The 23117-nt window shown below is 35.3% G+C and overlaps 1 protein-coding gene across 2 annotated transcripts; it reads right to left on the bottom strand.

The window, feature by feature from the left end:
* Positions 1-1601: 1601 nt before the first annotated feature.
* LOC149798667 (uncharacterized) lies at positions 1602-22365 on the bottom strand. Of its 2 annotated transcripts, none has more exons than XM_089957510.1 (3): positions 22098-22365; positions 12751-12947; positions 1602-5985 (listed from the first exon to the last, which is right to left on the bottom strand). In XM_089957510.1, exon 3 carries the CDS (start codon positions 5805-5807, stop codon positions 3399-3401), a length of 2409 nt encoding a protein of 802 aa, XP_089813636.1. In that variant the 5' UTR covers positions 5808-5985; positions 12751-12947; positions 22098-22365; the 3' UTR covers positions 1602-3398. The 2 variants fall into 2 exon arrangements, with proteins under 2 accessions (XP_089813636.1, XP_089813637.1); XM_089957511.1 differs by lacking the exon at positions 22098-22365 and adding an exon at positions 16496-16612.
* Between the last annotated feature and the right edge of the window lie 752 nt (positions 22366-23117).

Raw genomic sequence — 23117 nt, 5'->3', positions numbered from 1 at the left:
TGCAGGGAGCTTTATATAGTTTCTCATTTTCATTTGTTTATCTTGTTGATTTATGTCTTTAATGTGTTGAGTATTTTGGGCTTTTTAGTCTGTTTTGTTGTTTTATTTCCTACCTTTTTGCTTTGAGTTCTTAGCATGTTGGGGTCTTTTCATTGGCTATTTTCCTTTATTCTTAACATTTGTATTTAATGGCTCTGGATTTGTGAACCATTTTTTTTGAGGTTCTTTGTGTTAAAATAGTATGCATGTTATGCGACTGCTGTTTTATTTGGTTTTGTTTCTTTACCGCTGTTATTTCACTGCTAATCCTATATTTGTGATGTTATTGTTGTTAATGTTGTTAAAGCCTTGCTATTGCTTTTTCTTGTTGTTGGTGATTAATGAATTCCCATTTCCTTTTACAAGTTCGACATTATATCTGTTTGCAGGAGGGTTTTTTGTTCTATGTTCATGTTTTGTCGAGTGCAGTTAATGCAGATATTAATGTTACAGAATTTTCATTTTGTCTAAGATTTCTTGTGGAGCTATTTCTCCTTCTATTTATATTTCTTTTATAGCTTTAGTTTCTAATATGATAAGTACTGTGTGTTTGCCGGGGGAGAGGAATACAGTTCAGGCAGAGTTGTTCACCAATATCCTCTTTGTTTCAGTTACTCTTAATTTCAGACGTTGATGTATCATTATTTCCCCATTTAATGTCTCCTTTTTATGACGACATTGCGATGATATTGTCTTCAGTGTTGTCTCATGGAATAACCGATATGTTTGTATGGAAGGTGATTAATATAATTTTTGTTTTTAAGTTTCTTATTGCTTTTGCTAACTTCTTAAATAGGTACATGTTTTGCCGTGTTTTGCTGAGACATTTCTGTTTAGTTTGATGTCGATGCAGCTCATCTGTCCAATTTCCCTCCTTGGACACAACCGGGCATGCAATCAGTTAATAAGTGTGCGATGAGCACATATAAGCGGCGGGTGGTGCTATTCCTTCCAACGCGAATATATATTAAGAAGCCAGCGGTGCTGTCATTAACACGTAGTACAATGAATTGTAGTCATAAGCAGTGTAAATCGATTTTTAGTTAGTCAGATTTCGTCAGCCAGACAGGAAGGACAGCACCTCAGCCGTGTAAAATGAACAAGTTGCTGGAAGCCGCGGATGCCATGATGGATACTGAACAGCTGCTAGAATATATAGAGGCTCTTTGGTACACCCTAAGACGTGTTCGTCGGGATTTAGCTGTCCTTCAACATCTATGGGACGCATCAAAACAGTCATATCAGATGAAATTGAGAAGAAAATGTCCAACGAGAGAAAGGAAAAGGAGAAGACGAAGAAAACAAAATGAGAACTGGATCAAATTCCAATATGGATTCAGGAAGACGGGCCTGAGGAAGACAATGAACATAGATGAAGCTCTTAGAATCATTAACTAACACTGTATGTATATGTCTGTATATGTATGTGTATGTATGTGTGTGTATGTTTGTCTGTGCACATGCTGACATATTTTATAATCTTAATTTCATCTGTTAGTAAACAAATAGAGTTTCAATGTAAACAGATGTACAATTGGCCTATGGACAATAGAAAGACAAAGAATACTGAATAACTTTATTGAAACATTGCGCGATATATATGGGTACAGGCATCTGACTCAACTCTCATGAATAGTAATGGCAACGCTCTATATTTGTTGCTTTTTACGTCCCTGCTAAGAACGGGGAGAACATGAACTATTCTACTATGAAATTGTTTTGTAGCTAACCACTTATTAAAATGCCTGGCGATATTTGCCTGGCTGCATCAATCAGTACATGTGCGAGTAAATAAAAATGATTTTAGGTCCAAGCTTTTCGTTCCCAACAATTCATTAATGGAAAAAGAAACATGTTTTACGAATCAGCCATTATCATTCTCTACAATGGGATATTTAATCGCAAACCATATGTCGGTTTCTTACTCAGCTAAGAAAATAATTATTTGCATGCGACTTAAACCATATTTCGTTTTCATTGTTAATATTCATGTACAATGGCATATTTTCGAGATACACAGTGTCTTGGTAAGGCGAACAAATAATTCTATTCAGGAAGTAACCGTATAATTCTTTTTGCAAACTTAATATAACTTCCTATCAAGACTGCATCTTATTTCTAGACATGACCTCAATTTGATAGTGTGTGATGAATATTAGTGGTTTTGCGAAGTGATTGATACGTAATTACTGCAGGGAACTTTAAGTCAATGTCGAGAATGTAAGCTTATATGTAAGAATGTTACCTATCTTACGTACGTATCTTGATCACCACACATCGCCTTAAACATATGCACACAATGCTCATATCTTCATAAGCGTATTCCATGTTTTGTATACGCACAAAGCAAATGAAAATAAGCTTGCATTAACTAATACTACTTCTATAAATATTATTCCATGTTATAAAAAGAATAAAAAACCAAAACACTCACATACATACTTACACACACATGCATATATATATATATATATATATATATATATATATATATATATATATATATATATGTGTGTGTGTGTGTGTGTGTGTGTGTGTGTGTGTGTGTGCAAATCAAAACAATCAGTTTTGGTGATACAAATCCTTTGAACAGCTGTCTCATATATGAAATTCTTCCCAGTATTTAAGGTATTACAGTCATAATATTACACTATCGGTCACAGTCATCAACATAAGTGAGATCTGACGCTCTCACGGAACCCATCGTTTGTAAGATGCGCTGTGATCCTTTGATCAGTTGATCCTGTGATGCGCTGTAATCCTTTGATCAGCTGTGTCTGATATGAATTTCTTTCTATTATTCAAGTCATTTACAATCATCAAAATATACTATCGATCACAATCATCGACATAAGTGAGATTTTACCCTGTCACGAACCCATCGATTTTAAGATTCGTAAATGAACAAGCTAACGACCCATTATAAAAATCATCTTCAGCCTAAAAACCTTTGACTTAATATGGATAGTGAGTCCTATTACGAACTTTGTTTAAATTATACAAATGCTTTGAATGTTGGGTCTTCCTCGGATTATCTTGTTTAGTGTTGATATATACAAATCCGGGTTGACTTTAACGTACTAGTTTAATTGTTTATATGTTTGTTTTAAACTTCAATATGACTTAATATCACACCATAGAATCATTCAGTTTATATATAATGCGGTTTTGTGTATAGATAACTTCTTTGTCACGTTTGCATCATATATAATACGTATTCAAACTCTGCTGTAGATTCGTTGATTCTGTCGTCCCTAAATATGCTTTACAGATGCTGGATTTGTGAATTTGCATAGATTGTCATTAATCTGCAAGAGAATTTCCTGATTACGTGCTCCTGGATTTTATTGCAGCTAATGTTACGTTGAAGCTGTGTTTTCCAAGGGATTCTGTAATTCATGTTCATTTTTCCAGCAGTAGTCGCTTGACTCTTTTATGCTGCAATCGTACTCTTGTACCATCCTCTCCAACATACGTAAATGAATGTCCCTGTGAACGGCCTTATCACTGTGGGATAGTGTTATCTCCAGCACACGCGGAAGAGCCCCTATCACTACAATGAAAAGCACGTGCATGACCTCACTTATCTCTGAAGACATTCCGTTAGAATTCATAGAGAGTTTCATTGTGCCAACTACGAGCAAAACTATCAGTCCAATTCTAAAGATTGCTTGAAAAACTGTTATGTGAACAGGTTTGGACTTTCGGACTGCATGCATAAAGAGACGTCGAGAAATTCCTGGAATGTGCTTTTCGTAGTGAACGTAGGTAGTGACTTTAGCGGTTGCCGAGTTATGCATCGAGTTCATTTGCTCCTCTGTCAGATTTATAGTTATGTCATTGACCCGCAAGGTAGTTATTTTTAAACCAGGGGGTGCCTTAATCATCACCGTGGAGTTGTATAACATGGGAATATTGTGATTCAGTTCAAGATTGGAGCAGACTTCAAACAAGTCGGACAGTAACTCGTAATAGACATCCCCAATGCCTTGCAGAAGCTTCCAAATATAATACAAGAGAGCTCCTCCAAAAAACAAGTAACCAAATGATGAGGATGGAAACAAAACTAGTGCATAGAAAAGAAATACAATTATTTCTCCAACGATCGAGAAGCTTGCGAGATATATTGTAAAGAATCCATAAACAAAATACAATAATAATGGCGCAATGATTATGTACATGGTAATTCTCAAGACGAATCTGCACGAGTGGGGCATATTCATCGGATTGTGTGTTTGAATAAATTCCGTTGCTCTAGAGACGAACCCTTTGATCACCACAAGCAAAAACCATATAATGGGGATACTATAATGTATCAAAGAAAAACACATTTCTAGTAATCCAAACATTAAATGTAAAGGAACCAAAATGGAGGCAAATATGATAAATATTGGTTTATATAAATATATCATTAAGAGATCAAGGTGACACTTGATCCTACTCCAGACTATATGGACTGCTTCTACCCAGAACCCAGGCATCATGGTAAGATAGAAACGAGCCAAAAGTAACATTGATAACCTCTTGTAACCATGGTACTGGCTAACCGACACCATCGATATTTGCTCAATCAGGTCTGTGCTTAACATAAGAGGAGACAATCCAGAATATTTGGAATCATGCGATCCTCTTTCAAGAACATCCCCAAGACTACGAGGAATGACGAGAAAGATGAAACCAGTAATGTAGTACATGTATAATAAACAGTAAGGTCCTCCAAGCATAGGAACAAAGAGCCTTTTACTCTTCTCCATCCCGCCCAACATGCTGAGAAATCCCATAGGAACTCCATGATCAATCAGATCCAATGTGATATCGCCTTGATAAGTGCTGTAGAGCAGAAATTGCAGATAAATTAGAACGGGACTAAATGACATGAACAACACTCGTCTTAAACGGGAAACGGCTACCGGATGTTTCCAACCCAAGTCACACAAGCCAAATAACAGCTTTGTCAACGAAATGGGAGGATGTCCATCAAGGTATATCCACTGTCTTTTATCAGATTCGTCTAGGTCCTCATACTGGCTTTCTGAAGGAATCTTTCGTCCAGTTGCCTCCATTGTGTCGCCCCAGTTACAGAGAATCAAGGGGCAGTAGCAAAGAAGCACTAATCCAATTATATAAGGTCCGAGTGTGCTTTCACTCCACTTTTCTGTCATCTTTTCTGGACAAGAAACCTCGACTATGTCGTTATAGTAATTAAACGAAGAATTACAGCACTTGTATCTCAAGAAGTCTACAGGGAAATTGAAGTACAGGGCAAACTTATAGGCAAAGGTATCTCTGACACCTGGTATTTCTGCAAGATAGCACCAGTAACTGTAATTATAACTTTCATGGAACTGAACGAGATAATTTTGTGTCATCTTATTTAAAGCAGTAGCAATAGCCAATGAAGCATTCTGGTATCCCAACGCAATCGTACAATCTGGAGGCGTAACACTTATATAGATTTTAACGTCCCCTTTGAGACACTTTGCACAGAGAAGACCAAATGATAATATTGGAAAATCAACTGGCCAGTTGAGATACGGGTTGACACTGTTTGGTGGGTGATAGGTCCAGACCCATTTTAGAGGCCTGATGGCCGTAGAAAGTTCAGTAATGACAGTAGTGTTTTCGAATACCAAATGGTAATGTGCAAAATGTGGTTCTAGTAATCCTATCCAATGCTCCAAATAAATACCACTGAATTGTTTAACTTCCATAGTACAATTGGAAGCCTTTGACAGCGTAACACAAAGAAGAAGAATCAAAGCAAACATTGTTTCAAGCTAATGTGTTCTTATGCTCTTCTTATGCACTCCTGATATATGCTAACACAAAACCAGACTGAGGCCCGGTAAATCACAAATATATTACTTGTCAGTAAATGGACCTCTTATTCTCCATTATTAGATTCCTCCGTAATACTGATGGATGCTCACTTACGGGACGATGGTTCTGAAGAAGAAAGAAAAACGTTGTTATGTACGTAATAGCGAAGAACATGATATTTAATCAGAAACTGGATGCACATATGTGAATTTGCGTGTGTATGGGGGTGGGGGTGGGGTGGGAGACTGTTCACCAACAAAATATAATATTTTCATTTTCTCTCATGCCATGGGAGGCTTGACTGCGTGTGTCTCAATGTTGTACCTGCAGCGACAAACACCATTATTTTGTGAGCTATTCTTGTATATAGTAAAACTATAAAAAGAAATCTCACATGAATACTGGATATATTGAATCTTGTGGTACCACAAAACGGTGTATTTTAACGACACTCGTCAAAATATAATTGTTCGTACCAGATAATGAAACATATCATGTTTTTACGTCGGAAAAAGAAAATATCTTCTGTTTATAATGTTTAAATGAAATCTACCAAACATTTACTTTAAGATGCTAGAGTTGTCAGATTGACGTGAGCTGAAATTGAGAACGAAATTTAGACCCAAAGAGGTTTAAACCAGTTCCATTAGTATGTCTTCTCCGTGGACACTTTTGGACTACTAGCTTTATTTTTGAGCATGTATGCATGTGTGTTCTATGTGCACACATGTACACAATCACTTTTTGCAATGACTTCGATCTGTTCTATAGACAATGAAAGAGAGAAAGAAACAGATATAATGGATTACCTAAATATTGCAAGCCATGGAAGTGTGTGGTTGATTGATTGATTGATTTATCGATTGATTTATTGATTTGCTGATTGATTGATTGACTGATTGATTGATTTTCGGCGCACCACCACTATAAGGTTATATAGCGCTACAAAAAAGGTCATCTGCTAAAATCGTATGTATCAAGAAGGTTTATTACCAACGAGCAATACAAGCAGAAACACAACAATGACGAGGTGAAAATATATGAAACTTCATAGAAACTTCATTATGTAGTGGGTGTAAATGGCGTGTATAAAGGTTAATTATATTGTTAAAGATAAATTAGTCGATTAACAGTACAACTGTTGATTAAAAATTCTCAAATGAAATGGGTTTTTACGTAAGCTATATTTTAGAATAAATGTTAAATCAAAAGAAAGGTGATCACTGATTTATTTTAAATGAAAATGATTTTAATATCTTTCACTTAATATTTAAAAGAGACGCAAACGTTTTTAATATGAATTCTGTATACGTATGTCTCCAGTCCCCTTTTATGTTTCTGTTGCATTCATAATTTTCCAAACTAATATGCCTAAATTTGTCACTAGCAGTTTGTTCTTATTTTCATTATATATTGATATTTCAAAATAGTTTGTCATTTGTAATACTCTTTCTTAATCAAATTCAGTCTGGTCCCCTTGAAAGGGATATAAATCAGATTCCGAAAAGGCCGATTGTAACGATTGTATAAACAATGTCCTTTTTTGGTTTTTCTACACGCCGATGGTGGTCAGCGGTGTTCAATAAACACATTAGGATCAAATCGCCCATACCCTGGTATAGTATATGGTTAGTAGATTGTCATTAAATCACTTTGTTGTTTACCAATTGTATATAATAATCACATTTATTATGTCTGTACAAATAAAGTTTATTGATTTAAGCTTGGGACAGTACATATAATGGGATTAATTTCAGAATAAAATGCGACGTCAACCATCAGTTAATAAGCAGATATAAAGGTTGTAAAATACTACTTATCAAAATAACCTCATTTTATTAGTTTACCATAACGCATTTAACAGGGAGGTATCATTATATCCGTTGAACATTTTCAATTATTATGGCGACACCATGAAACAACCGTAGACGAGTATAGACACTAGCCAGAATATTAAGGAGATTTGCCAGTACAAAAGAGATCACCCAAAAGCTACCATTCAAGATATCCACCAGGAACTTATATCAGACATATCCTTAGACATTGGGAAGTCGACAATTGCAAACATCATAAATAACAAGTAAAAATAAACGCTTGTCCGTACCTACTAACTCAGCAGACCTAATCCACGCCAACCACACTAAATACATGTACATGTAAATCGCATGACAACGTGATGTGGATGATTCAGATATCCGGAAATTTCACCATTTGGAATATACTGGCTTGGAATGAAGGTGCCCAGATTAATGGGGTTTCTCTTTATATAAAGATACTCAAGGCACACGCATGAAAAGAAGGACTTTCTTTTTGAATTGTTCATTTTATGTATTTAGCAACTTTTATATAGAAATGTGATTGATGCGAGAAAGGAGCTCTATTTTTCAAGATCTTACGAAAAACGTTTTGTCACATCTTGAGTATGAAACTTTGGTAGCGAAATATTCGTGAGCACCTTTCATTCAATAAGTACGTCAGAAATGTAACTTATATTTAGTGACGAATTTTGCTATTTTTTGAGGAAAGCATTTCTTCTGAACGATATGAATTGCATAATAAAAGCCATATACTGATCACATATTTCTAAGACAATTAAAAACAATAATTCTGACAAACCATCGTATCTGCAATAATGAGTCACTGCAATAAAAGACAGTTCAATATGAGTATTCGATTTATATGGAATAAATGAAGCAACAACAAAAAAAAAAAACAAAAAAAAAACAAAAAAAAAAACAGGTCATTTCAACGGAATTAGAGAAGTGAACCTGAAATAAATACTGATTGATATGATGCATGTAAGAATTACTGTGTGTGTTCCCTATTTGCTGTTAGTACACGTCAGTCTGCCTGCCCAATGGTCAGTCTATCTAGGTTGATCTGATAATTGCATCCACGCCAAAACAATGTTCCACATACTGGAACACATAACTTTCAACCCCACCACCGTTCTGAATACCAAACTCTGCTTTGTTACAGTTGGATGATATGTATTCAGACGACACTGAATCCGAATCAATACTGCAATTGCTAAAACTGTTCACATCTGCAACGGCTACCAGTCCAAAGCGTATTCTTGATTTTGAAAGGAACCATGTAATGTCTTATAACAAGTCTTGACCATAGTACATCTGGAACCGACTTGAACTTAGATAATCGAATACTGTGTAATTGGCATATTGAATGAACCGAGATCATAGAATATTAAACATAATCTCAGATATGCTATTAATAACGAACTCCAGATTCCCAGGACTTTAAATTTGTGTGTGCGACGATACCCGAGTGAATAGCAATGACTTTCGTATAACATAACTTGTAACTTTGTTGATAACCGCGCGCAGATGACTTTTGCATGACCAGCTGTGTTTTCCTCTTTAAATGAACACTAATAATAATAATAATAATAATAATAATAATATTAATAATAATAATAACACTAATAATAATAATAATAATAATAATAATAATAATAACAATATCAATAATAATAATAATCGTTATTATTATTATTATTATTAGTAGTAGTAGTAGTAGTAGTATTAGTAGTAGTAGTACTATTACTAAATTATCATAATATATAATAGTACAAACAAATTCACACATAACATCTTACATGAAAGCTGCAATATATACAACCTGATGCGCTCAAATCCGTTACGACCCTTCCTCGAAACTGAGTAAGGGTCAACTCAAAATGGCAAACTATAGACGATTAGGGTTAGGGTTAGCAAAATATGATAATAAATATATATTTCAAATGAGTTTCAGGAAACGTAGAGTGTATCTAACGAAATGTACATGCTATTTAAGGCTTTAGGAATTTCAAGATTTGTTGCACTATTAAAGCAAAAAATTTAAAAATAGTATTTGCACGTTTATTTTAAACTTTCTTCTCGCAACTTAATATTTACATCATTCAAACCATAACCATAAATAAAGTCAATTTCAAATAGAATTTAACGAATGACTCATGATATTTTGATAGACAGCTTCATGTAAGTAAAGAAATACAAATAATAAATTTTGGTCTGACATCAGATCATGTGATTCCAGGAAGAGAAAAAGAAAAGCACTACAAATTGAATACTAACCCAAGATTCGGATCTATTATCTTTTGACGACGTAGTCAAGAAAAAGTCCGAATACATAAATTAAACTCGGACACAAAGACAAAGAAAAACAATCAATAGAGTCTTTAAGACCTTTAAAGTATGAACTGTAAATAGAGATACATATTGTAAGATAACTCCATAATTTTCATGTTTCATTCTTAACTAGGACAGAAATTCATACCAACAGAAATTGTCTAAATTTGAGTACGTGTTTACTTTTGTGTTCATACTGTCTCCTGACCTAGGGAAACACTTTTGCTTACCGACTGAGCTACTGTAGAAAACAACGCCACCATTGCTATACTTGGTATTAACAATGTGAGATGTTGTTAAGTCGTTGTTGTACTTTTTTGTATCTTGTATTTAAGGAAGGCAAGATTTTAATCAATATGAAAACGTTGTTGTTTTGAAGATTACGATGTTTTAGCAGCATCTGTGAAAATGATAATACTAGTCTCGGGGTTAATATATGTATTATTTATTCCTTTTAAGATATAAAACAAACACAGATATTTTATAATTAACTACAACGAAGAAACTAATAAAACTGCAAGTGTGTTTGTGCAACTCTTAAAAAAATTATCAAAGTTAAGATATAATTTTGCATGAAATGGGAATGAGAGAGAGTTGTTTATATTGCCTGACTCATTTTAAAAAAAAAACCGCTCCATAACTTTATTCACGTCCTATTAATAACGCACTATCATATATTCATATCTAAGATAAAAAGAATGTAAAATAATAGCATAGTCACCGTTGCAAAGTACAGATGCATAAAAGGGCTTCTTATACTTCTTTACAGAGACAATGACATTCCCCACGCACATATAGATGGATTGATATATCACTAGACATGGACACAAATATTTTTGGACGGGTACATAGTACAAACTATATACATGCATAATTACAAGTACGTACATACAGGCAGACAAAAAGACGTATACATGAATGGTGAATGGATAAATTAAATAATGATATGAGTAAAAATTTGTTTCTAACATCTGAAAGTGCAAGTATTTAAAATACATTTAATAAAATTTATATTATTTAAAGAAGTTGAAACAATAATTGTTGTCTGTTATTGTTCCAGAACAATGGTACCACTTAAGCTGTCATTCACGTCATTTCCTTACAGCAAATGTTTAGTTCCTCTGATAAATATCAAAGAACACTAAAATGATTAACCGACACACTTACCGTAGTTCCTTTCAAAACAGACATAGCAATACATAAGACAGCCTACTTGATGATGCGCACGTACACTTGCTGGATGTAAAAGTAGTTATTTGAAAGAAAGGACACATACACACACATACAAACATACGTACGTACATACATACATACATACAGGCATCTGCTGTGGTTGCGAAAGTTTGGGGGAAAAGGAAATAAGGACGGAATTATGGGTGTTTAAACAAAAGGAACAAAACTTTGTCTCTATTTTCAGTTTGCATGAACAGGTGATATAATCAAATACATACTCTAAGTAATTTGAGTTTTCCAATTGCGTCTGATAGAGCAAATTTGGGTGGATGGTCAACATCACAATAACACAAGATTAAATTATCAAACGGACATACGCTTCTTGCCTGCTGCCACACAGGCAGAAAATGTACGAAGTTTTCTAACATGATTTACGCATTTCCCAGGCTTCCATAAACATGCAAGATATGGTTATCTTATGACATGTGAGAAGTATCTGTACATTTGATAAAATGAACCAGATAAATTTTGGTGACAATACTTCATAGAAAACAACGACTGTAGACAATAGACGTGTATAATCTTGAAAGTGTAATTCAAATTTGTTATTTTGAATAAACAATCAGAAATTCGTGTAGGATTCACATTCGATCAAAATGCAGCTTTAATTTTAAATATCATGTTAGCTTTGAAGACTAAACATTATCTAATTATTTCGTGAATTGAGTACTGTACCCGAGGACACGCCCTTCAAGCATGACACATGACATCCCGCTCATGAACACACTCAATATATTTTCTGTTGGCTGGTGCTAATCTTTGATTCGGAATATCTCAAATCTCGTTGCCTTTGCAGTGTCTAATAAGAGGTTTCAATTGCTCACTTCTTCAATGCCATAGCACAAGAACTCAAATGATACGTAGTCGCTTGGTTAGTATTTTAGCTGGGTTGATTTTGCTTATGTTTTTATCAGCTACATTTTAATACGATATACGGAAAAAGGAGACAAAGGTCAATATAACATATGCCACTATTTAAAGACTACCAAGAATTAATAGACCCTTGCTATCGGCGACCTAGTAACGGTAGAAGACGACCAGACCACGACCAAAAATTGGTATGAAAGACAAAAATCCAAAAGAGTGAACTTTTGTATCTTATAAGACATTGCATGTTTTTAAGTGACATTGTATTGAATCCTAATGCCTTTGTAAATATATACATACGGGATCTAGACTGAGCTAGGATCAAGCAAATGTGTGTAAAACGTATTTCTATTGTATGGTGTTACCGTTTTCTGATTCGTTCCTTTTCACTTGTGCACTTATGTTAAATAAACTCTTGTTAGGAATGCTTTCTAAATTATCATCCATGCAGCAGATTTGCCAGACTATTTCGTAAGTTCTTGTATTAGAATGTCACAATCGTATGCATGCAAGCCCAACCCTAGGATGTGCGGGGCCCAGGGCAGCAAGCGATAAGAGGTTCCAAATGAACTCCTATAATATGTGACCCTTTGTAGATAAAAAATAAATGGAAAGCGTGAAAGAAAGGATTGTTATTACTTACCTTATTCGTCTTTTCTTCTTCGTCACTACACTATTTTACATTCGTCACCATATTAGGCTAGTCCTTTGCGCAGATTCAAAACGAAACAATAAGGAACTTTGTGTATGTATCAACTGAACAGAGTTACACACTTTTCTTGGTGATATCACTGAGACCGTTGTAATATCCGATAGGCGGGCATTCAAATACGCAGCTGCCTGTAGGACAGAAAAATTGATAATTGATAATCTCTATTTTACCGTGACTGTAGAACCTTATTTGATATAAATCGTGAACAAAATAATATCCCGGTCCTACAATACACCCACGTATTCAGTGGATCGACATAAAACGATTTATTTTGACGCGTCCGTTCTAGTGAATACTTTGAAGTGAAATAATGTTGATAATTCACTGTAGTGGATTACGTACATTGCAAAAGTAAAAGCCCCATAACATTAAGTATCTCCAGATCTTCCGAATAACAAAATGCAAGCAAAGAGTGAGCTATAAGTATCTAATCTAAACTATGGTTGTCCATAATAAATGGCCATAGAACACAATTAATTTTACTATATGTTCTCTACATTTGTTTCTCAGTACTGACCTTTCCACTGTGTGACAATGAATACAAATCATATGGTAATCTAAAATACCTTCAAAGATGACTTCACGGTGAAGTTCTTGTCAAAGGTTGACCTGCTCTTTTGTGAGATGCTGGACTGTCAACACAGCAGTATGTGAACAGAACACAGATTTCGCTACCAAAAATGCATAAATAAAACTCTTCTATCACCACCAAAATGAGAGAGGAAAAAATGTTCCAAAAATAGACTAGAACTACATTCGTGGGTACTGAACTGCAAGTACTAATTGTGACCTGATTCCAAATCAACACGCTTTCCCTTATTATTCCACCATTCCTACCCTGAGCCTAAGAGAATGATTCGAGGAGCAGAGCTCCAAATTTGTTGCACATAAGAATTCGTTAGTGCTAAGACTGCATCCAAAGTTTGTTGCAAAACACTTCAGAAAATGTCACAGTTATACATAATTTTTTTATAGATTTGACATCCCACATTCAGACACCAAGGGTAGGAAGATGGATTAATACAACTATATAGATACGGCCACCTTCTGGAATAGATAAATACTATATTTCGGAATTTTAATTCAGTTGTTTGGGAGGGGATCTCATATCAGTGAGAATCAAGGAGGGTACTACGATAGCCCCAACGCTTAATTGTCGTAATATCAGCATTGGTAGATCAGCTAACTTGTCTATCACAGTGAGAAAGCGAATGAAATGCATCGCGTTTCACTAAGTTCAACTACAAAGCAATCACTTGTATGGTGGGGGACTCATATCCATTCTTCATAAAATATACTCAAAACATAGCACGCAAAATTAAAAAGATACATTATTTTGAACAGTAATGTAAAATGGAATACGGGTCATTGAAACTGATCATCACTTACATAGACAACACAACCATATCTGCTTTCTGGCTCATTCGCAGAATAATAATAATAATAATAATAAGAAGAAGAAGAAGAAGAAGAAGAAGAAGAAGAAGAAGAAGAAAGAAGTAAAAGAAGGAGAAGTGTCATTGCTACTGTCGATGACAGGTATGCGTGCTATCCCCGACGGTTTAGAAGGACATAAATTATACCAAACGCAACTATCGGTGTGTAATCTATCAAGCACCAATTAGACGTTCAATCAAAATAATAGTGAAAAAGATAGAAAACATAATTTATTAGAAGTATAAGTAAATCAATGTCTACTCAGGAGCAGATCTTCTAACAATATGCAAAACATTGAAACAACGGTTCCGAAACAAAGATGGAAACTATTAAAGTCCATCCATATAATTATTCTATTAGAAGAAAGGCTTCAAAATATTACATATAGATTTGCAGACTCGTTTTGAAAGTAAATTATAAATAAATAATATCACTAAAGACAAACCCAAAATATCACTTCTGGTTAAGATAGAAAATTGCAACGAGAGACAACAAAAACTAAAATTTAAAAAACAAATAAACCAGTTAAGACTCTCATATTTTCTTGGGTAAAAAAATAACAAAAATACGATTAAAACATAGTTTGGTGCACTTTTTGCGCACCTGTGCAACTTCCTACTCTTTTGTCTCTTTCAAAACAGTATAAACATCAATACTGAAATTAGGATCCTAACACTTTCAAAACAGTCAATACCGAAATTAGAATCCTAACACGTTTCAAAACAGTATGAAAAGCAATACCGAAATACAATAAGACCCTTCCCAACTTACTGTTTTTGGTATGAAACATTTTGAATTTCACTATAGTAATACATGAATATAACGTTTGGGGACGACTAGTAATCCTGGATGCCTAGTAGATAATAGGTTCTGCTAGTTTTCTTTGATACTAAAATAACTGGAATATTTTCAAGCCCAATAATCGAGCCTACATTCATGAAATCAACTTCAAAAAGTATAAATGGTGTTCTAAACTGACGCTATGTTTTGGATCTAATTTTTATATTTCTTGATAAGAAGAAATCTTGAACAGAAAAGAAGAAATAATATTTTACATTGGGGTATAGTTTTTCGATTACACTGATGATTCCTTCTTTTCACCTTTTCACCTTCATAACTTCATGAACATTTCAATAGCATAATCTAACAAAAATATGACAAGGTACGATACGTAAGTATGAAGACTGCTAAAGACAGAGTTTTGTAACCATAAAGTAATGTTAGGTGTAATTAACAGAGCAAACAGTCATATCGTTAAACAATATGGAGTTGATTGACGAAACTGATGCTTTCTTGAAGCCAGAAAGAAAATGAACCCACTCAATTCATTCTGTTATACCCTTTCTTGAACAAAAGATGATAAACTGTCTCATTCTTCTTATCCTTCCTTTTTTCCTATTTATACTGTCGGTGATATTTCAGGAGATGTAGCTAAAATGTGATAGAGTACGATAATTAATTATTCAATATTTGAAAAGACATGCTTTTGAAACGATACTCTTACGCTCGTGGTAATGTAATTACCAGCAGTAATTATCAAAACAAGCAGGCACATAACTGACCAAGCGGCCACTTATTAACGGATATGTTGATGTCCTATGCCTAGAAGAAAAACGCAATGGCTGAATTTATTCTTCGTTTAGGTAGCTCTCATGTCTTGCAACAGATGAGGAAACTACGATATCGTCAAGCACAAAATAGATCATAAAAATTGATGTATGTGTCTTTGAAGATATTTCTGTTCGTTTTTTCAAAAGAAATTGTATGTTGATTTGTCACGTGAATATACTAAACTTTCAAGCTTAAAATTGCATTCCCTTGCCAGAAATAGCCAAATTCAAACATTATCTCCTGGTTTGCTAATGAGAAAGATAAAAATTTATTTTGAACAAATTCACGAAAGTCAAGGAAAGACAAGCTGGAAGATAGACCTTGATGTCTGGTTCTTGGTATGTTTTTCCTAAGGCAGGCGTAATTTTAAAATATATGTTGCACAGGCGCGAGATTAAACATCTTCGTTGTTTATGCTAAAACGTAAATGCTTTATTTACAGTTAATTGATGAAACTAAACAAGATACTGCTTTGCTCACACAAATGTGAGAATTTTATTTTGCACTACACGGTTCCATTCATTTCTTTCATGTATCACAGATTTCATTGACCACAAATCGGGTTTGCTTGAGGTCGATCTGGAAAGCAAGATCAAACAAAAACCTAACGATGTAAAGTCTAACTTACCGAATCAGACCGAAAACTCTATCCTGCTTAAGAATTAGGACTTTATCCCAGATCAAACACAGATGAATTGTTCCAAATGATGCATGCTAAAGAACTTCACACCAGTCATTATGTTTACGATACAGAGATCATTCATCACACGATATCTTCTTTGTCCATACTCTTACAGTCACATTATCAGAATTTTACGATAAACAATCTATCACCGGGAGGTAAAGTGGGCCAACTGTATAACAGTCAAGAGAAACTCTCCAAATTTAGTGTAGACTTCCTAACGTGTAGCATTATATTTGCCAGATTGTAAGGAATCGGAGGGCATAGTACAATCAATGTTTCCTTGTATGCAATTTTACAAGTTGGTGTACGTACCTGATTGCTAGTGTTAAATGTAACAACATCTGTGCAAGTCATACATTTTATAATAACTTGAACAGGTTTTATCATTAAGTGATAGAGAAACTGGTAATTGCGTCCTAGATCATGCAGAGGGTATATCATCTCATTTATCTAAAAACTACTCATTCTCGCCTTAACATTTAAAACAAAAACAATCTTATTTTTGTACTCACATTTGTATTTGGGTTAATTTATTCCAGGTGTCGTTCACTCGAATTACAATGTCTTCAATAATATTAATTGACTGCAATATTAATTTGGAAATATAGTAAATTCAGACAAGAATATTTTTGGATTATATTAATGTAATACATCAAAAGACTCTCATCGCCACACTAAAGACTTGTGGAACATGAACACATTCACTATCAAAATTTATTTGGAATTCCACTGGAATTCAATTGAAACTTCATACATTTGGACTTGTGATATAGTTTTTAGGACTATTTGGGATACTTTAAGTTCTTTTTAAATTTACACTTTGTATTAAAGGGAAATACATTATTTGTTGAATTTTACAATGCTTGTTGGTTTTCGCTCTTGTTGATTACTTAGTTTATGATCATAGAGTCATACAAGTTATTTCAGTGGGTGTTGAGTCTTACGGTGACACGCGTACTATCTCCAATGGAACACCGTACTGAAGCAGATTATATGAAGGCGGCGTTCATAAGTAGTCGCTAGGAAATTTGGTTTAAAACAAATAACAGTTAATACGCTAAAATGACCTTCATGTTGAACATTACTGCTTACATAAGTGGTGGCTACAAGCACGCTATGATTCTAAGTGGTCCTGCCTTCTTTGTTGGCGGCTCTGAAAAGTCCTCCGGGTCCCCGTTTTGCCACAGAGGACTAAATTAACGACCGTAAGTTTGTCGTTGTTATAAGGGCCAGCGCGGCTAACGGTGCTTCCTTGAAGACCGCGTAGGTATCGGCTAGCAGAATCACGGTAGTTTACAGCATCAAATGCGTCCGATTTATACGTACGGGATTTGAACCAAATACTTAAAAACGTTGGTGGTTTTGCACTCAGCAAAGATAAATACGCATACATTGTTGAGGACGCCGGCTTGTACATTACTAACCTACACGGGAGACGCGGTGTTGAAAAGTGAGTATCGTTTCCATTTAGTGTAAAATGAGCCTAATGTCATGTTATAGAAGTATTGTTATTCCGAATACTGTCTCACATAAAGACCAAATAACTAGCATTGCCCCTATTTTTGCGTCCATGGACATTACTGGATATAACGTCGACACACAACCGACGGGATTTTCAACAACCCTAACCATCTCTTATTTGTTGCAATTATAATTTATAGAGCTTCAAACATTCAGGTGCGAGGGATGAGGAAACAACACAGATCATTGGAGTAATTCGCGAAACAAAGTTGGTATAGACAGGAAATACAAACCCTTGCCGTACGAGTGTCAATGCCAGCATGGCGTTGACACCAATCGGTTGAATATGGGATGAAAAGAGGCTTCCAAGCAAATGAACATTGTGCACCCTAAACCAAAACACATTCAGAAACGATTCGAACAGAAGGCTAATTGGTTGTGACCCTTGTTGTTCGTGTTGGTAGTGTTTTAACAAACCATGACATTTATGGGTCTAACGATTTTTTATTCGTTCATTACATCACCCACCTTTCCAAAATCAATTCAACTATCATATCACGCTCCTCATAGAGGAATTATAATGTTGCTATACCCAAAACGCTCAGACCAACAAGACTGCGCCTAAATATTTCTCACGAGTCTTTACAGAACGAACCCGCTGCACGGTACACTTGGTGGATCGCGCTGACATGTCACTAACAACCATGTATCCGGGCACTGGTGTGGCTTTCATCATGATTATACCAACCATCATTGCCGCACCTATTAGTATTGTCCCTGAGATCACTATTTTCATTCACGGTGTAGTTTCCATTATAGGAAATTTTAAGCGTCAGGCTCGATACGAAAGCCAAAAAAAATGATGAAATTCGTGTCTTGGTCGAGGTATATCTTAGTATCATAGTGGACAACACATCCAAGGTTTTGTAAGTTAACGTCATCTCCTCGGTGGAGTTTCAATTTTTCTCATTGAGCATGAAAAATACGTTATGTTCAAAACCGAAATGTGATCTAGCACAAACAGAAAGTGTGGAAAAACCAATATAATTGACAAATAGTGCTGGTCGATTTGTATATGCCCCTTAAAATCCCAGCATACTAGTATTAATATTTAGCGCACAGAAAGCTTAAATATTTACCTACGTTTTATTAATAAGCAGCACCGCTCCGGTGGCCTAGTGGTTAGAGCGTCCGTCTCGGAAGCGGGAGGTTGTGGGTTCGATCCCCGGCCGAGTCATACCAAAGACTTACAAAAATGGTACTAACATCTGCCTCGCTTGCCGCTCAGCGTTAAGAGGTTAGTGTTAGGACTAGTCGGCCTGGTGTCAGGATAGTGTGAATGGATGAGACATCATGCTACATGTCTACCAGTGCTGGACATCACTAGAAATTGCCACACTGCAGACATCGTAGCGATATGACTGAAATATTGCTAAAGATACGTTAAAAATCAAAATCTCTCAGACATACACACACACACACACATACACTATACAATGTGAGAATAAGTATGAGTCTAGTCATGCGAGTTACTGTATTATATGTGATAAACTGCTTGGCTTAAAATTAACAACTGAGTTATGTATAGGCAATATGGCTATAGTCGACCGCATTTCAAGATTGTATTTCAAACTCAGTTTCGTTTGACCCAGGAGGCTAAATGTCGACTGGGAAAGGAGCGGTTTGGGTCGCTCTGTAGAAAAAAAGTGTGGTTTAGCCCCTGAGAGCGGAACAGGTCCAAATTACAGCAATGTAAGACCCCTTTTGAGCTTTTATACATCACCCCTCCCATGAAGGAGGAAGTTGGGACTAAAGCCCCCTTGCACATCTGCTAATTAGTATCTGAACTGACCTTCATTTTGAACAGATTATCCATGGTTAATTGAAGTCCATTAGAAGAAAGAAAAAAATCTTTGCGGAATATACTGATGCGAATAGAGAAAACGATATATTATTGCGGTTATTATATTAGAATAGAAGATACCAATATTTAAGGTTCGAATACTTGCAAACTGTAAATATTGTGTTGATTAGAATAGAAGAAAAAAAAAAAAAACACGGGTCATAAAGCTTTACCTTGACCGAACTAAATTTTGTTTTGTTTTGATTTCCTCTGCCAAAAACGAATAAAACGAAACTAAGCAATTTCAATTTTGTTCATGCATTAGTGAACGATTTCAATAGGTTAGATCTTTATATAAAATACTACAAAATGACGAACGTAAATAATGTTTTAATGTTATTTCTGTTTCTTTTTATAAAATAGCTTTTATGAGGACATAGATTGAATTTCTGGAGACCTGAATTGGATCAATAGTAATCAAAGTTGCCTCCCTTTGGCCTGTATAGCTTGTGGTAGTGTTAACGACACCTAATTACACGAAAATTCCCAGATGCAGATCCCAAACATGGCGAAGTGTCATTAATATGCATACAAACACAGTATGCATGTTAGTGTGCTAAAGTCATGCTACATCTATCGATTTCACCCTGTACCGGTCTGCAAATGACATCTCAAGCAAGTGATATTGTTCTAAAGAAAACTAGCATATCCAGCCTATACAGATATACGGCAGCTAATTCATCATTGTGTCATTTCAGCCAGCTGGGTGTTCTTTCTTATCCGGAACAAATTAAATACCAGCTGACATAAATATATTCCGAGCCTTGACACGGAACAAAGAAGGCGAAAACATGTTGTTTTTTTTATTTTTTTCTAAGGAACAAATAAGTAATACATTATTAATTAGCTTAAACCTAAGTCTTCAGTGCCAACGTAATGTATTGTGTTGATTCATTACTCGAATACGTAGATCTGGTAATTATCTTGAGATCATTTAAATAGCGAGTTTGAAACCCACACCATCCCTTTTTCATGAAGGATGGACTCGTCCCATTGTGCTTGCTGTTGCTGAATTAATTTCACGTGAGTCATAACCGCATGCTGAAACCTAAATGTATTCCGAGTGATAATGCAAGTAAACAAGGAAGTTATTGGGGTATGTAATAAAAATTATGCCGACGGCTGGAAGATAATGGGGTATACAGGGACATGAGTATGAAAAATGATGTGAATTTTGGCAAAGTTTATGTTTTCGTGCATACGGATGAGGTGTGCAGACCAAAAACGTTTGATTGGAAAGATGTAATTTCAGTTTGCAGTTCTTTCATAAAGAAAACTTTAATTTGAATTTCATCTGAACTGCTTTTTTATATATATATTTATTCCCCATGGCGTCTTTACTTCTGTAAAGTTTAAAGGTATTATATTTACCCCACAGCTATACAGACGATTAGAGAAAATGACTTGACCTCTGACCTTAATATTAGCACAAAACCACGCTGGCTCAGCTAGAAACAATTGCCAAAATTCTGACTTTTTTAGGTTTAAAACAACTCATTGAAACATTCTTCTAAAAGTGTTCTTCAAATCTCTAGAAATGGTTATAATAAATTCAGTTCCTAAAACAACAATATATTTGTATAATATTTTTGGACATGCTTGAGTTAATAATGGTTTTTTTTTTTCATTTTTTCCTACTTGTTGCCTTGCATTTCGCTGTATTCAGCATAAGTTTACGTTTAGGAAAACATGCCATATACGTACAAATTAGAAAATAAGACATCCAACAAAAACTGATTGGGAGAAATTCTGTCATAAGCTGATGGGAAGCTTTATAATGGATGAGCAATTTTTGTCACGAGTCATTTCCAAGTTTTAATGTGCCAGTCAAAAGTTCTGCTTTGTCATGTCAGATACACGAGGGAGTATCTTCTATTTTGGTTGATATTTTTCAAGGACTGTGTCCTTGTCAAGAACAAGGAAATAATTTCTAAACAGTCAGTCCCATATTCTCGTCACGTATTGAATGTGTAACAAGACTAGTATATCTCTCATCATTTTTCTCCCACATAAATTTCCTTCATCCTGTACTGTTATGCTGGCATTATTAACATTTTGTCGAATCGCAGACGTGGTGCGTTGAGCCTACTAAATATTTAACGTTGGCTCTGAACATGTATTAAGAATGTATTAACTATATGATATACTACTAGGGTTACATTAGCATAGACTTTTACATACCTTGTGTTAATTATAACATGAAGAAATTCACATCCATCTGCAAATTACGTACAATCGGCGGAACTTCGAGCATGAAGTGGCAAAGTATGATAAGGGAATAATAACTTGCAAAGATAGTCCGTGCAAATACGCCGCAAAAAAAGACAAATATTTACTTCCTAACTGATAAAAACTTAAACACACTTCCTATTCGTGTAAATTTTCAGGGGAATAACCTAAGAATAACGCCTTGTCACACCGTGAAAGATTAATCTTTATGACTCGGCTTTGAACATATGTTTTACAATACTGCGCTCTTAGTACTACTTCATATCCAGGTAAAGGAAACACAGGGGGTATAAAATATCGATTAACCTTGACCTATACATTCTTCTTGTTACATCGTGATGGCTGCTAAATCACTGTCCTGTTATAATCAACATTTTACCTGTTTGAGGCCGAGGTTGACAGTACAGATTTGTCTGGCACACTATTCTCGTTACGTGATTGGTTCATGATCAGTAAAATTCAAAATGGACTCGTGTGTTATATACCTAATATATATACCCCTTCTCCTAACCCGTTACAACACACACACACACACACTGAAAAGACCAGGATTAATCCGATTGGTCTATTTTGCAACGCACGAGACTATCTAAGTACAACAAATGATATTTTCTAGGTACAACGGGAAATCCTATGTTAAATTACTCCACAGGATAACATGGCGGGTGGAAGGGGTCCTATGCCCTCAAAATGGTAACATTGTTAGAAGTGGCTGACCTCTTTCGGGGTGACTTAGTAACAGTGTTGCACTTGACCTCAGTAAGTGCCACTTGGGAAACAATGGAAAATACTATTTTGAATTTCTCCATGAGTTAACATGCAGGGGCCCGGGGGTGGGGTAGGGTGGGGGACTATAGCCTCAAAAATGGTAATTGGGCCTCTAAACGGTTAATAGCCTCTAAGGGGTGTGTAGGGATAGAAGGGTTTATGGGGTCAAACGGAAGGGTAATGGTAAAGGGTTTTAAGTTTGAG

The sequence above is a fragment of the Sinohyriopsis cumingii genome, chromosome 5 (genome assembly GCF_028554795.1).
Source record: "Sinohyriopsis cumingii isolate HCF-2022 chromosome 5, ASM2855479v2, whole genome shotgun sequence".
Classification (NCBI taxonomy): domain Eukaryota; kingdom Metazoa; phylum Mollusca; class Bivalvia; order Unionida; family Unionidae; genus Sinohyriopsis; species Sinohyriopsis cumingii.
Note: the sequence above shows the minus strand (reverse complement) of the source record. Positions and strands in the feature narration are given on the sequence as shown.

Coding starts and splice junctions, on each gene's coding strand:
- LOC149798667 (XM_089957510.1), bottom strand. CDS start 5,807: ATGTTTGCTTTGATTCTTCTTCTTTGTGTTACGCTGTCAAAGGCTTCC.